The 16,821-nt window shown below is 43.1% G+C and overlaps 1 protein-coding gene across 3 annotated transcripts in view; it reads right to left on the reverse strand.

Annotated features, from left to right (window-relative positions):
- Positions 1–16,821, reverse strand: part of pip5k1bb (phosphatidylinositol-4-phosphate 5-kinase, type I, beta b) — a 50,666-nt gene that overhangs the window by 3,539 nt on the left and 30,306 nt on the right. For all 3 annotated transcript variants that reach the window (XM_050050171.1, XM_050050170.1, XM_050050172.1), the window contains exons 8-14: positions 7,970–8,172; positions 7,528–7,611; positions 6,393–6,441; positions 6,188–6,272; positions 5,026–5,184; positions 3,113–3,239; positions 106–229 (exon numbers count right to left, since the gene is read on the reverse strand). In XM_050050171.1, coding sequence (XP_049906128.1) covers positions 106–229; positions 3,113–3,239; positions 5,026–5,184; positions 6,188–6,272; positions 6,393–6,441; positions 7,528–7,611; positions 7,970–8,172 — 831 coding nt within the window. The remainder of the gene's footprint in view (positions 1–105; positions 230–3,112; positions 3,240–5,025; positions 5,185–6,187; positions 6,273–6,392; positions 6,442–7,527; positions 7,612–7,969; positions 8,173–16,821) is intronic.

Genomic DNA, 16,821 nt, shown 5'->3' on the forward strand with positions numbered 1-16,821 from the left:
AAGAGAGAAAAGGGTGATTATCAACAAGCACAGATCACCAATATCTGAACACCTCATGAGGACAAAACAAGAATGTGACAGTAGCCTGATGCAGAAACAACTCACCAAGTAGACATCAAGAACAGATCCATCATCGCGGTCTATGTCCACGTCCATGGTGCTCTGCTCTGAAGTGAGGCAGATTGCGCTGTCCTCCAGGGTGAACGTGGAGCTGGATGCAACGTCATCTCTGCAACAGAAGAAGATATTTTCATATTAGCCTACGCAGGAGACTGCCGTGTGAGTTTACTGTCTGGGCCGGTTAAAATAAAGCAGCTGTATAAACAGTGCTGATGAAAAACACACGCTCCAGGAACTAATCACGCACTATTACAGCATCTCTGACATCATAGAGATTAAGAGATGAGCTGACTGTGAGCAGGATGGGGAACCTGTCTGGTGCCGAGCCAGTGGAGGCCTCAGCTCAGAGGTGTCTCACAGGAAATGAACAAATCTAAAGATTGGCCAGATTTGACCACAATGACTATGTCAAAAGGAGACCCCTGCTAGGAGAGTAGGCACCACCAATAGACACATAATGTGTAGCATAAGAGACACAAACAAACTTCACAACATAATTACTCTAGGTAAATTGCACAACTTGCATTTAAGTAATTTCAGTTTCGGCATGAGGACAGAAATGCGTCAGAAGCTTTACAGGGAAAAAGCATTTCTGTCTCAGATCAGAACCAGAAACTGTTTGCTTCCTACGCAGAATGATGAGCAGGAAGCAAAGATGTAGGTGTTGTTCCAATATGGGGAGGGGTTGTCAAACTAATTCTGGTGAATTTTTATGCACCAATTTTCATCTTTTCTGCATCAATTTCCGGTGGAAATATCTTTAATTTTGTTAAAATAAATGTCCTCTGCAACTTTGATGTTTTTGTTGGGAGGGAACAAATGCACATGTTCTAAGTCAGGGGTGTCAAACATACGGCCCAGGCCCGCCAAAGGGTCGATTATGGCCCGCTGGATGACCTTGCACACTTAATAGTGATGCACTTGTGAAGGCTGAGAGGTGCCAGTTTTAAGGAGGAAGTTAAACACCAGAATACAGTTCTTTTCTTTCACTTGAGTTTCCTGTGGTGATGTCAGGATTACTACAGAGGAGAGGAAATGTACAGCAAAATGCATATGTAGTGACAGTGAGTAGGCGACTGACTGAATGTGAAAACATAGAGGAAATACTGTTGAAATTGCATTTACTCTTTTGAAGACACCACAGGCTGTTTATCATCTGTTTTGTAAATGGATTAGTGTTTTCAAATGTAATTCTTTAAACAAAAAAAGTTGTTATTTATAGGATATTATGCAGTGGTTGGCCCACCTGCGATCAAATCAGACTGTGTTTGGCCCATGAACTAAAATGAGTTTGACACCCCTGTTCTAGATATTGAGAGGGACATGTCCCCTGCATCTACCCACCACCCTCGAAATATACACCTATGACATAAAGTGTCATGTATGCATTAAAAGATGAGACAATTGCGTGAGAAAGTGAAGCCTGCAGAGCTGTCAGCTTCTCCTGCAAGCACAAAACCATCACTGTGCTTTTATCCTTATGCAGTTATTCCAACTGTGGTAACTTTTCTCAGTATCTCCAGGAAGTAGTTAGGAGGGGAAACATGGAAAAGGGAACTTCAATTTAACTAATTAAAAAGCAGAAAACTTGCAACAAACACATATACTTTAATAATGAAATAGAGTGTGCTATGGGAAGGGATCAATACCTGAATAAAATATCTTTAAAAGTAGCTTCACCAGACTGATAATCTGTGCAAGGTTGTTTATCCTCCCTTAGCTTTCCTTTTCAGCCACCAGGGGGCGACATGAGAGCTGTTTTTCTTGTATGTACATCAGCTGACTGATAAATTCAGGAATGTGTTTCTCCCCCTTTATGACACGTGATTGACTACTTTCTGTGTTCAAAGTCAAAATGACAGCCAGGTAGAGAGGGGAGCAGGGAAGCACAGCTGTAGAGATGGATGCATAAAGAGATACATGTAAATAAGAGCTTTGTTTTAAAACAATGCTGCCCTGACACATCACAAACACAAGGTGTTACCACCGCAAAAGGCAGACCAGCTGTCAGACAGGGATTATTGTCGGTTGGATATACAGTCCCCACTGCACCCGCTTGTCCTCTTTTGTCACCGTCTTTCTGCGGCATAATGGCACAAAGTAAAGCTGCCGTTTAAATATTTATAAAAACAGTTGACAGGACAATGTCAGCGCAGCAGGCAGGTGACTGATGAAGGGGACAAGACCGGGCGAGTCACACAATGGAGCCTCAGAGAGGGAGCTGAACCTGACACTGCTGGACAGGAAGAGAGGTGAAAGATAGGAAACATGAAAAGGGCAGAGGACGAAACGTTCGGAGGCTTCTCGAGGCAAAATGAAACTGACCTTTATTTACAAGCAGACGATGCAGTGTGATAAAAGTAGTCTAGTGTAGGTGCAATAAATGGTAATGATTTCATAATGTACAGTCACAACTTAATGAGATTTTGCAACATAACATGAGGTAAAATATAACTTATAAAGGGCTTCAACTGTTCGTCAACACTGTAAAGCACTCTGTACATTATACAGTAAGAATTTCTGGTTAATAAATTCAAGCCAAGCGAGGCTTTCCAAAGCAAAAACTAATATTCCTTTCCATGGAAAGATGTGTGCAGCACTTCTGGAATATTTCCTCTTCCCTTTCTTGTAAATGAAAGACACTAACCACCACCACACTCCTCCTCCTCTGACTCTAGTGTCCGTATGATGTGTAGGATGTGTACTGGATGCATGTTGCCAAGCCAGCTGAGTCACCTGCTCCATGACGCACGTCACCAATAAGACCATGTGATGTAAGCACAGGTGACAATAATGTGGGAGTGTGTGTGCATGTGTGTGTCGGGCGTGGCAAATACACATGCCGTCCGTCTTGTCCTCGACACCATACCGCGCACAGTGACCTTGCATCTTAGTTTTAAGGTGATAAGGTACATGCTCAACCCCTGAGTCAACACAGAGTGTCGTGATACAATGAAAACAAGCAGAAGGAGGAAAACATGTAGACACCTACCTCTCCTCTGTTTGGTTGTCCACGTTGACAAAGATGGAGGAGGTGGAGATGGTTCCCATGGAGGAGCCCTCGTAGAAAGACGGGTTGGCGGGGACCAGATCGGGACGCAGGTACGAGCCGAATACAGCTGAGGAGAAGACATTCACATGTCAGTAATGGAAAGGAAGACCAAAAATGCCCCATTAGTCAATCAATAGGATCATTAAAGCTTTGTACAGCTGTGGATGATCCATCAGAGAGTTATTCTTGTAATTCTGTTGTGCTTTCCATCATGGAAAACAGGCATAATGACTAAACAAGGCAGGGCATGAGAATTTCATTTCACGGGTAGCATCAGTATTTCTCAGCCTGGACCTTATTCTCCCATGCTTCTGTGTCTAAAGCCCCATTTCCACCAAACACTTTTGGTATGGTACCATTAGAACCAGAAGTAACCCTTCAGGCACGGTACCTAGACCCTAGTGTTTCCACCACAAACAGTACTCTTAAATGTGGGCGGGGTTGCTGTCACTCCCTGCTCCATCCAGCACTCACTGTATTTCCTCATTACTGGTGACACAGAAGTATACAAAGTGTTTATTATCCACAAAGCGAGGCTTCACGCCAACATTTTCAGAGCTGTGTGCTAGGTACTCCAACAGAGGACAGTACGGAATGGTTCCATCGGTACCATCCACAACTTTTCATAGTGGAAATGGGAAAAAAGCGTACTGAACTGAGCTGTACATCTTGGTGGAAACAGGGCTTAAGTGACTCATTGGAACAACAAACAAAATTTGATCAAGAATTGAGTGAGAGTGCTGCAGCCGCAAAACACACTGTAACGGGCATGTTCACGCCGTCAATTTACATCGGCTGAAGGTGCTTGTTTTTACCACGGACAGGTCAGATTATTATTCTAAGTGTCTGACAACACTAGGGAAAGGATTCCTACAGAGGTCGACCTTTTTGTTAAAGAGCAAGATCCTTTTCATTTGACCAGAAACAGCCCCAAAACGTTATCAAACACTTCGAAATTCATTCAGTCGACAGACACAAAATGAAACTGGAAAACAGGGTCCAGGATAAAAATGACCAGTAACCCTAACTGATTAAATGTTACATTAATTATATATTTCCTAGTACTAACGTCATGCCTCAAAGAAAAGACGATATTCTCTGTCCTCTTTGAGACAGATTTAGTAACCACAAAGAGAGAGTCAGGAAGTGTTGCAATCCAAATTGCTTTATAGCATGTTGCATCACAGCTGGAGACACTGGTGGGAGAGCGTCGGTTGTAAAGAGAAAGAGGACACATGACTCGTGACTTCTCCTTCCGCCCCACACCCTTGTTGCTCCCGGTGTGGCGTTGGCTAACCCTCCTTAATCACATCGAGCACAAAGGTCAGACGCTGTTGCTGAACTTGGCATCATTGCAGACACGCTGTCTCAAACAGCTGCTTCATATACCTTCTTGCGCTGAGGTCAGATTAGGATCACGAGATAATGTTTCTTACACATGCCCTGCGGACACACAAACGTGCAACTTCTGTATCTGATGGGCTGCTAACAACAACGTAGCCTCTGTTTTTGTTTCCATCAAGGCCAAACACTGGATCACCCAGTGACAGCTGCCCCCTCTGGGACAGTGCTGCGAGGACAGCATTTTTATGGCCCAGTGTAAGTGGCTGTTTATGAGCCTCTGGTCGTTCTAAAAAGCTCTAATAAACCACAAAAACTAGAAAATAACTGAGGTTGAGATGGCAAATTAGGAGGCAGTTAAGAGAGATATTTTGAGGACTATGGTTAAAAGGCAAGTGCATTTATAATAAAATAGTTTCAGACAATCTCTTTAATAATTCAGGCACTTCTAGGAGCATCCCTGAATGTTGTTAGACACCCAAGATATGAATTAGAAGTGTTGTTTGGCATACCTTGTCCATCCAGACTGGCCAGGCTGTACGCTCCTCCGAGCCTGTCCCTCCCGTCCTCCTCGTTCCTCTCATCTGCCTGCGATGAAAGGATCTCCTGTGAGGACGACTTCAGAGCCGGAATGGACGTACGAGTCCTCTTTGAAGGCGAGAATCGAAGTGCTGCAGAGCAAAAAGAAAAAAGGACCGAGTGAGAGAAAGAAAAGGAAAAGAGATAAAGATAAAGATCCAGGGAGGCAGAAAGGGAAGATAATTGGAGGAGATGGTGGAAAACGATGATTATCCTGATTGAAGCCACGTTCACACACAATGAAACTCAGATGCTCTGCCTCCAAAATTAGCAGCGAAGTCAGTAAACTGTTAGAATGCACAATGACGCTTACACAAGTGTCCCCGAAGCCATCCTTACACTGCCTCCCAAGCAGGGCATGAAATTAAATCCTTTCCTGTCATCTCCCTCTGACGGGACTTGGCGATGGTTAATAGCACGGCTAAATCCCCAAATCTTTGCCTCAGCCATGTTGATTTCCACAGGGGGGGTCTCGCATGGTTGCATAACATTGTTACTATATTTGATGCTAATGTAAGATACAAACTACTTCCTTGCTTTACCTACAGCCTGCTAATAGACTGTCGATAAATCAGTTTCGTGGACTTAGGTAGCGAAGGAGTTTATCAACCTTTCTTATCCATCTCAGTGGTTCCTAACTGTGTACGTTTGTGTCTGGATTGCCAAACAACAAACTCAATCTGTTCTGAGTAACTCAACCACATGATTGCTTACACATAACCAACATGACGTCCTTCATTTAAAAAGAAATCATCAGTCAATCCTTAAATCTAATCAAAGCTCACATTTCTGCATCATGTGCCTCAGAAGCTTATGCAACATGCTAACTATAGAAGACAATAACTGGCAAGAAAAGGAAAAGCTCTGGGTGATCATGAGGACAATACAAGGAAACAATACACCAGTTAATTCAAGTGAATTACCACTGATCTAATTATGTTGCAGTGACAGCGCATAAATGCCCGGCAATAGACAATAACAACCGCCTATAGATTGACTCTTCTTAACAGGCCAGGATTTCCTACTTCCCATTGCCGCCCCTACTCTTTGTTTCATTTTCCCGTCCATGTGACGACGATCAACCTGCAGACTTACGCTGAGTCTTCCTGAAGACCCGTGTGCTCATGAACTTGAGGAAGCGGCTGGCGTAAAACCCTGGTCGGTGCACCGAGACGGAGTCCTGAGGACAGGCAGAGAAAATGCTTTTTACCAGACAACCACTAGAAAAACGTTGAGAGTCTGTGACCAAATAAAAGGCTCATTCATGAAAGCAGCAGTGTCAGATTTGCTATCAGCTTACCCCATCGTACACCAGGGCCTTCCACGAGTGTTCCAACTTTTTAATGAACCTGGAGGAGAAAGGAAACAAGAAGAAGCCTTGTCACTAATGTATATGCTTACCCAACAACTTTCCCTTTAAGTTTGATCAAACCTGAGACCCCCCCCCCCCCCCCCCCCCCCGTCGGTGCAAAACAAACACAGGTCATTTTTCAGCATTTAAGCAGAAAATACATCAAAGTTTACAGTTATGTAACATTGTCTTTGAGGGAAGCAAGCTCCCAGAAATAAGGCACCATAAGCAGAGACAAATTGAGTCTATTCATCCTCCCTTCCTGACCTGATCTCACCTCGCCCACTCCCGCGTGCATTCGGTGCCTGAGCCAACTAGGCTGACATAGATTTATGTGATGCTTTTAAATTCCCACAAGTTTGAAAAGCTGATGAACCGAAAGGCTTCCTCCTCTGTCACCCGACGCTTTTGCACTCAGGGAGAAAAGAAAATCAATGTGTAAATAAAGAAGACTTATAGACCGCTGTGTCCATTTAAATTCGTGTTGGATGGAGAAAAAAATCCTTTTAGGGGTGAGGTAAAGTGGCTTTCCATCAATGCAGGGTGATAATTCAACATTAAGAGGTCTTTTCGAAGGGCACGCATCAATCGAAGCAGTTACTCTGAGTCACCCCGTGTTGTCATACTCTTTAGTCAGACCTCAACTACTCATGCACTTTCACTCTTAATTGTCGCGTGTATTAGCTATTGATGACACATTGTACTTCTCGGAAAGTGAGACATTTCTGCAGCTCATAGTTGGATTAAATGGATTTCATGGCCACAAAAGTCAACAGATCTGATCAGTAATAATAAGAAAGCACCAAAGATGACAGCGTGTTTATATAAGGAGTTGAGGGAGAATAATTACACATGCATCACATAGGTGCAAGGCAACCAAAACAGCGTACATGTAGGAAGAATTTAACGCCTGCACACTTGCTCCATGCCATTAAAGCTTAATCGGGACAGTGTTTCAATCCTTTGTCAGGTCAAAATGTCAAATTCCACTTGTAGGATCAAAATGTTTTGATTATTAAACTTTTATGGCGTGGAGTAAGTGTCCACATGTAGCATGTCAATTTGATCTTAAAAAGATCAGTACCTGTATGACTGTAGAATATCTATGATACCCAGGAAGATGAGCAGCTTTTCTTCTTTGTGTGTTTTGGCAGGGATGCCACCCATCCTAAAACACAATAAAAAAAACACAGCAGCAGTTAAAGAATAGCCACTGTTCTCTTTCTGCAATGCTCGAAAACACTGCGCAAATGTTTGTAAAAGAGGCACTTACAGTATTTACATTTGTGTGTACTGCTGTAAATACGCAGAACAGTGGCTGTGTTTGTATTTGAGTAGCTATGGTTATATGAGAGCCTGACTGTGTGTGTACACTGCCTGAGTGTCCCGCGTGAGGTATGAGCACAGTTGTATAACTGTGTCTGCGAGAGAAAAGGTGGAGATTAAGAGACGCACAGAGGCAGCGTGTGTATGCCCAAATATGTGTGCATAATAAGTGCGTTTTCCCCCCAGCTGAACCCACTCACGTGTCGTCTGTGGTGACTGCTTCAGCAGCCTTGCCGTCTCCCTGGATGGACTCCATGGCGGTGGAGTAAAGCACCCTCTGACCCACAGGTCTCCTCCCGTCCCCGCCTGCCTGGCCCGGCTCACCCCCGTCTCTCTGGCTCTGGTCTGGGACGTGCACACCCAGCAGCAGGCTGTAGTCCATGATCTTAAAACTCTCCAGCACCTGTAGCAAGTTATAAGACATGGAGTTGTTATAAGAAGAGTCCCATTGATTGTAATCACAGTATATTTCACATTTTCTTTGACCTGTTGACTGGACTGGATGCTTCACCCTCACCTTACAGACGGTAAATATATCACCTAATGAAAATGTTTTGAAAACATTTTCCCCCCTCCCTAAACACTTTCATCACCCAACACACTTCAGCACCTCAAAGACTCTGACCTCATACAGTAAGAGGAAATCTCCTGTTTAAACCAGTTTTCAGCTAAATAAACAAGGTGTTTCTCCACAGTGAGCCAAGTGTTACACATTGACCTTCAGGAGCCTTTCGCCCACTTTCCCAGACTCTGCGGCTTCATGTCTCCTGCTGCTCGCTTAAAGCAGCGATGGCAAGACGAGGGTAGAGAGAGAGGCAAGGGCTTGTTCTGGGAATGGGATCAGGGTTGCTGTCAGGTAGCCAGGCTTATCTTATGACCTAGACTGGAGGAAAAAAGTCACTGTACCGGTTTATAATTCCTGTTTTAAATTATTAGGTGTTTACACGGGTGTGGCGGAAAAAGTGAAGCGCGTGTGTTTTCAGTAAATCCCTCCAGTCAGGGAGCAAGAATCAAAAGTAATGCCACTCTTAGCAAACCCTCTGCCAGTGAACTCTGTCTCAATGGCTTTAAAGGGACAGTTCACCCCAAAATCAAAAATGCATATTTTCCCTCTTACCTGTAGTGCTGTTTATCTGTCTAGATTGTTTTGGTGTGAGTTGCAGAGTATTGGAGATATCGGCCATAGAGATGTCTGCCTTCTCTTGAATATAATAGAACTAGATGGCACTCAGCTTGTGGTGCTCAAAGCGCCAAAAAATACATTTGGAAAACTCAACAGCAATGTCTCTTTCCAGAAATCATGACCTGGTTACTCAAAATAATCTACAGAGCTTGTTGTGAACAGTTTAATGTAGGAATTATTTTCTTTCTACTAAACTACACCAGCCAACCTTGTCACTGCACAGAAAGAAGCATGCATCTACTCATGGATGAGAGGCTTGTGGCAGTGCGAGATGTAAACATCAATGGCATCCTCCTCCTCGTGTCCTGAGCTGTAACGTTAGCTAGCTTAATGGTGCTAGGTGAGCTAGCAATAGACACGCTAACTAACAACTAAAGATTTGCATGTTCTCCCCGTGGGTTTTCTCCAGGTACTCCGGCTTCCTCCCACAGTCCAAAGACATGCAAGTTAGGTAAATTGGTGACTCTAAATTGGCCGTAGGAGTGAATGTGAGCATGAATGGTTGTCTGTCTCTATGTGTGTGCCCTGTGGTAGTCTGGTGACTTGTCCAGGGTGTACCCTGCCTCTCGCCCAGTGTCAGCTGGGATAGGCTCCACACCCAAAGTTATTCAGTCTATTTTCATAGAGGGGTAAAGAAACCAGGAAATATTCACATTAAAAAGCTGGAATCTGAGAATTTTTACTTTTTTTCTTAAAAAATACTCAGATTAATCGATTATCAAATCAGTTGGTGATTCATTTAATAGTTGACAACTAATTGATTGCAGCTCTATGGCTGTTGTACGGTAGAAAGAAGATAGTTCCAACATGAAACTGCTCACAACAAGGTCTGAGTAACAGACTTTGCTGCACTTTAGGCCCGTTTCCACTGAAGAAGTTCCTGGTACTATCTGGGGGGCAGGAACTACTACAGGAACGTCCTCTCGCTCGGCCCTCTCAACCGCCGTGTCTCCACTGAGACAGCGGAGTAGGAGGAAGGTTCCTGTAAAGTTACCGGGCTCTGTATGTGACGTAATCGTTGCGCGACCATTTTGACCGGGGCGACATAGGGGCGCCGTTAGCCGTTAGCTGTTAGCGGTGTCTGTAATAACTCCGGTCGCGGTCCGTGAAAAAAATATTTTTTCCAGCGGATGTTTTAGTTACAACATGATTGAGCTAACTGGAGTAGTTTCATGTTGTATCCGACAACGGGAGGCTTTTAACAGATGACGTCCTGATGTTAGCTTTGCTGCTGCTGTTAGCTGATGCTTTCTAGACATCGTGATTTCCCAAAACTGAATAAATACCACACATAGCAACACAAAACTGCTTTGCTAGCTCACTCATGTTGTAACTAAGATATTCGCTGGAAAAAATATTTTTTTCACGGACCGTTTATTGAGTTATTACAGACACCGCTAACAGCTAACAGTTAGCCTAGCTAAACTACGATAACCATGTTGTTATTTACAAAACGTCACATCCCGCCTTGAGTATATCCAATCAGCACCAAGTAATCCCCAAGCCCCAGCCAGGAGTTTCTCGGGGCCATTCTGAGTACCTACTCCGAGGCAGGGACTTGTTTAGCCCCTGTAAAAGTTCCGGAACTCTGTCCTTCAGTTCCTGCGGTGGAGACACGCACCAACGGCCCCGGCCCCGTAAAATTACCCCGAAGTTCCTGCGGTGGAAACGGGCCTTTTGAGCACCACAAGCCGAGTACCATCTAGTTCCATTATATTCAAGAGAAGGCAAACATCTCTATGGCTGATATCTCCAACACTTGTCAACTCACACCAAAACAATCTACACTGATACACAGCACTACAGGTAAGAGGATACATATGTATTTTTGATTTTGGGGTGAACTGTCCCCTTAAAAGGTTCAGGAAAGCCAGGCTTAACAAGAAACAGCCGAAAACAGAACATAGTGACTAAGCCTGATGAAAGTCCATCATTATTGTCATGGGCATTCTCACTTACAGGCTCCATGAACAACACATTCCTGAGCCTAATAGGATTGGATGCAATATAAAAAACTCTTCTGATATAATCAAAGGGAGCAGTGACCCAGAATCCAGAGAAAACTGGCCTATTTTTGTATAGAATGTGAGACCAATAGTGTTTTGAAGTCGACCCACAACTTCCTCTTATCTTTGCCTAGAAAAGCCGCGCTGTCAAAGCAGATATTATTAGCGTTAGTTGTATATCCAGTTTGCATCTGTAACACAAGCCGCCGATGTATAAAGTCACAGTCACGCACATTCATACTCAAACACACAAACACAAAATAGACTTAATGACCGACTCAAACGAACACTGGGGCTTTTGTCTGAGCTCTGCCTTTTCCATATCAACGATTTGCATCCCTTGTCTCGAACTCCCCCAGCCTATTCAAACTGCAGCCACTCTGAATAGAGCCACGCACACCAGGCTGCCTACAGAAGGCCATTACTGTGTGTCCTGGCCCCAGCTTTCCCAGGCAAACAATCAAACCGTCACAGCAGAAAGAAAACAGCTGCATTTCTGTGGTTGTTTGTACAAAAAGACTTTCTTTGCATTCTGAAATAATATATATACAGGCACAGAAAAATAGTCAATAATCAGTTAGTGGAGTCAGAAGCTACTGATTGTCAGAGGCACAGCAGCCAGGTGTTTGTGTCTCTTCCCTGAGCAACCTGTCCTCTGCTCTCATTTCAACACAGCTCAGTTTTCTCACAGTGAATGGAAAAGGCTAATCCTCACACTCCTGTAGGGCGTGAGCTTTGTCACAGCATCCCCTGATCATCAACAAATCTCTCTGTATATCCAACCCAGAGCACTCCTCCACCCATCTCTCTCTGTGCCAGTAGGGCTGTAGAGCTATTCACTGGCGTACCCCACTTTGCAGTGACACTAATACCCAGCAAGCTTCCTTAAATCTGAGTCTGTCTGCTGAAAAGACAGAACACAGGAGCACGTTAAAGTCCTTTTGTGGCCCTGCTGGATCACTCACCCCGGGTACACGCCGACTCTGAGTTCAGTTACAATCACAGGAATGTTCCCGCTAAAGTATGCATCTATAATTAATGAGGACAACCTGCTACCCATGATGCAGCATATTAGATCCGGGACACGCGGCTGTTAACGTTGTCACTCGTTCAGACTTGTAAAGACACACAGATTTAATTAATGACTGTCTTTATCTTACAGGGGGAACACAATGTAAATTAAGTCAATATTTGGGAATATGAGCTACTCTCTGTCAAAGCCAGAAACCAGAGGAGTAGCTTTTGTGATGTCATGGGGTACAAAGCTGGAGCTGCTCCATAGACAGTGAATGGGAGTCTGATTTTGTGGATCCACAGAATGTTTGTTTTCTTTTTTTTATTCCCAAATGAGCTTTATTATGTTTTAGTGTTCTCAGTGCTGAAACAGAAAATGTACCCACACACTAAGTACATTGCTTTAGGTGCTTTCAGTGTCATCCAGAACATCTTTCTGACTTTGCTGTGGAGCAGCTTGATGACATCAGAAATTCAAGTTTTAGCACTCTAGTTTTTGATTTGAAGGCGAGTTGTTCATCTTTACTACATTTTTGGACTGTCTTAGACTGGTGGAATAACATGTATGAATTTTGACAATGAGCGTAGTTCCCCTTTAAATCAACAGTTCCAGGAAATGTTTTATTTTTCCTCTTCTGTTCCCGATAAAAAAAAGTAAAAACTTAAATTTACATTTTTAAAAACCACTTATTTCTGTCTATGTTTATTCTCTGACACTGAACATAAACTAAATTATTAATAATTATTTTTTAGTATAGCTGGAGACAGAAAAGAGGGGAGAGGGAGTGAAGAACATGCAACAAAAGGCCAGGCTGGAATCAAACCACAGTCACTACTAAGGACTCAGCTTTTTTTTTTTTTTTTTTTTTTAGTATACATGGGACGCACAATCTACCAGGTGAGCTACCAGTGCACCCTTACACATAACAAATTTGCATTAAGACCTGTGTGCTGCAAAGATAACTCCAGCAACAGACAAGTCATCAGCAACAACTTTGATTATGAAATTAAATAAACTAATTTCCTCTGCAAAAATGGCAAAAAAATCTCTGGTTTCAACTTCTCAAATGCAAATATTCCCTGGTTTTCTAACTGTTTTCTAATAGTAAACTAAATATCATTGACTTTTAACTGTTGGTGGGACACAACAAGACACCTGAACACATCACCATGAGCTCTGGGAACTTAAGTGTGTAGCTTTTCACTGTTTGATGACATTTTATAAACCAAGAAATTAGGCTCATCAATAATGACAGTAATTATTGTATTAGCTGCAGACCTGTGTAATTAATTAGCAGGTTTTAGCCGTGCATATGAATGTGGTTAAGGTTCCTATTGGAGCTTTACTGTCAGGGCCTTGGTTTTCCTCTGAGAGAGAGAGAGAAGCCATTGTTGTCACAGGATCCCATGGCTGAGAAGAGGAGGGGGGGGGGGGGGGGGGGGCATACAGTAAATGCTTGTTTATGATTGGCTGCTGGCTGCTATGCAACCCATTATTGTCCAAGAATGCATGTCCTCATTGTCTACATCATTATTTCTGCATTTCTTCGTGGGGACTCCCATTTCACAAACAGAATTAAGGTGTTACGTTGACGTTATTTGGTCGGGCTTGTCCCCAACATGACAAGGTCTCAAGTGACTGCTGTGAACAATACTGTCTCAACAGCTTGACATCATCATCAGCATCACCATCATCCTTATGTTTGTCTCGTCAAATCGCGCACGCCCAGCAAGCACCGGAACGGTACAAACACACACTCACTCTACAATAAACCCTCTCTGTCTCACCCTCTCTGTACAGTAGAGTTGAACATGAATTATTAATGCCCTGTGTTGTTTTGGCATTTGGGGAGTATCAGGGGAACTGCAGCGTAATGGAGAGAGTAGACTTAAAAGGAAGAAAGCGTACCCTGCATTTCCCTAGCGGTGTCCCACATAGCAGAAATATCTGATTCCCTCAAACACATTGCTCATCCTCGTCTTCGTCTTTCTGCTTCAACTCGACTCTGACCTCCCACATTCCTATGAAACAGAAATCCCAACCCTCCAAGCACTGGAAAAATAGCTAAAATGTATTTTTCAGAGGCCTCACCACGTGTACTTTTCATCGGACAACAATCTCCTTTCTCATTCCCTCCAAGCCCCTCACCCTCTGTTGCTTGGCTTCTGCCGACCCCTCCTCTGTGTTTTGGTCCGCAGCCTCTCCTGGGGTGACGGGGGTTAGCTGCTTACTCATGAAAATGGCCAGCGATTCTGCTTAGAGCGCACTTTGCTTCCCGCTCAGGAGGCGAGCACAGGAAGCCATGACAATAACAAACTGTACAACACAGCTGCTGCTCAACAGTCTCACTTAACATACACCAACACACCACACTATCAGTCAATCAATCAATCAATCAATCAATCAATCAATCAATCAATCTTTATTTATAAAGCACTTTTCATACAAAAAATGTAGCACAAAGTGCTTTACGTGGTTAGAAGAAATGCCCCTCCCATCCACCCCCCAGCCACCCACACCCCCACATATAGACGCTATGCATGCAATATGTGGCACAGAGAGGCCTGTACATGCACACAGTGGGCAGACAGTGCATGTAAATGTGAATGTGCTGCAAGGTTAAGGAAGTACTGACTTAGCAAGAGGGGAGGATGTCATTCTGGCTGCAATCTGCTTAAGAAAACATAAAAAAAAAGGGCATGGACAAAGTCAGCATATTGGTAAATGATGATGAGAAAGGCCATAACCTGAGGAGAAGGCTTGAATTTCTGGTAATCTTTCACTTACACAACATCACATGACCCAGGTTTGTCCAAAAGCTTATGATTGAGGCACTGTTTGACTTAAAGGGTGGGAGAGCAACAGTCGCTCACACCTGTTTACACACTTCTGCTGGAAGGATCCTGCAGTTTCCCAGAAGAGAAACACTAAAACACAAACAAGTGTAGCAGAAGCTGAAAATTTACTCTAATGAAAGTCATGTCTTTTCATGTTTAGTGTACTTTTGATAACACATAAGAAAAGAGCCGAGAAGAGAAGAGTGCTCTGTTGCCAAACAGGCTCAACTAAATATACCCACAGCATCACGCTGTTCATTACCGCTAACTCCAATCCTTACGCCATCAATCACTATTTGCCGATAAAGCCATCAAAGACCTTCTTTTCCCACACACTAAACATTTAACTTGGGACTGGTGTAATGGAAATAATTAAGTTGTTCAGTGAACGGTGCCACGCAGGGTTGCCTGGTCTGTCAGGTCGGCCGGGCACAGCAGGAAATCCTTCTTCCTGGTCTCTGGGCCTCATACGATCCACACTTACAGTAACATCCTGGTCCGGTTCCAGGTTAAATATTAGAGCGCGGACCTCATGGAGAGGTTGTCTGTGTGTGTGCAGCTACTGTATGTCAAGCAGAACAAATGGGATTACAACACGGCGGGGCTTTAGGGCTCTAAACCTCATCATTAACCAGCCACTATGAGGGTAAAACACATTAAATCAGTGTCTGGAAGTCACATTGTCACCACCCATGAAATGATTCCACGTGGCCGTCCCCCTTAAAGACACATGAAGAACAACAGGGAAGGAATGTCACTGCACAAATACATATTTAGTTTACTGAGGACCATACCCAGAAGAATTACTGTACAAATTGGCAATCCAATGATTTACTGTTAATCAGTGGTGGACAAGGCACTCAGATATTCTACTGAGGTAAAAGTAGCCTACCACAGTGTAGAAATACTCTGTTACAAGTAAAAGTCCAACATTCAAAGATGATTTAGTGATTTAGGATTGCAGATTGCAACCAGCTGAAACTTCTCCCAGCCAGAATTCCCGTTCTGACCAAGAGCCGAATTATCCACAGAGGTCTCTTCCTCTCCAAAACAAATGGACCAGGTGATTAAAACTGGTAAAAACAGTGAAAAAAGCAGCTTCACGTTACAAATAAGCATTTCTACAATGCTGTTCGGCTCATCGGAGACAGGCTGCTTGCCCACAACATGCTATTGTGTGCTTGCCCTTTTTCTCTAATAACAAAATGTGTGCTCCCCTTATTTCTGATCCAGATGTTAAGGAGGTTTTTAGCAGGAGCCGAAGTATCTGCAGAGGTCTTCTCTTCTTGAAAACAAATTCGCCCAAACAAAAACACTGACTAAAGCAGTTTCATGTTAAAAATCAGTGGTTTTCCAATACTGCTTGTTGCTAATGGGCTTCTAACTAACAGGGCCAATGCGAAAACACCACTAAACTACATCTAGAGCCAGTGCTTGGTTTGTCCGTTCGGGGCTGCTGTAGAAACATGGAAGTTAACATGGCAATCTTCATAAACAAGGACCCGCTTCCTGTGTAGATATTAACACCTCATTCTAAGGTAACAAAAACACAACAATTAATATTTTCACGTGATTATGCACCAAAGAAAATGCACTTATTATATTATATTCCATTTCTGCCAATATATCGCCCTAAATCCTATACACTGTACCTTTAAGTAAAAGTATTACATTATTCCAATTAACATATACTTAAAGTACTTATTATGCTATCAGAATTAATATATATATCACAATATTGGATTCTGTTTATTGATGCATTAATGTGATGATTACTTTAATGTTGTAGCTGGTAAAGATGGAGCTTAATCTATAATAATACATCATAATTTATAAGTTGATTTATATTTTGTATTAACGATCTAAACATGCAAAGTGAGCAGTAAGTAAAGTTGTCAAATAAATGTAGTGGATTAAAAAGTACAATATTTCCCCTTTTGAGATGTTTAAAGCAGCAGAAAATGGAACACTCAAGTAAACTACAAGTAGCTCATAATTGTACTTAAGTACC

This window comes from Epinephelus moara, chromosome 8 (assembly GCF_006386435.1).
Source record: "Epinephelus moara isolate mb chromosome 8, YSFRI_EMoa_1.0, whole genome shotgun sequence".
Lineage (NCBI taxonomy): Eukaryota > Metazoa > Chordata > Actinopteri > Perciformes > Serranidae > Epinephelus > Epinephelus moara.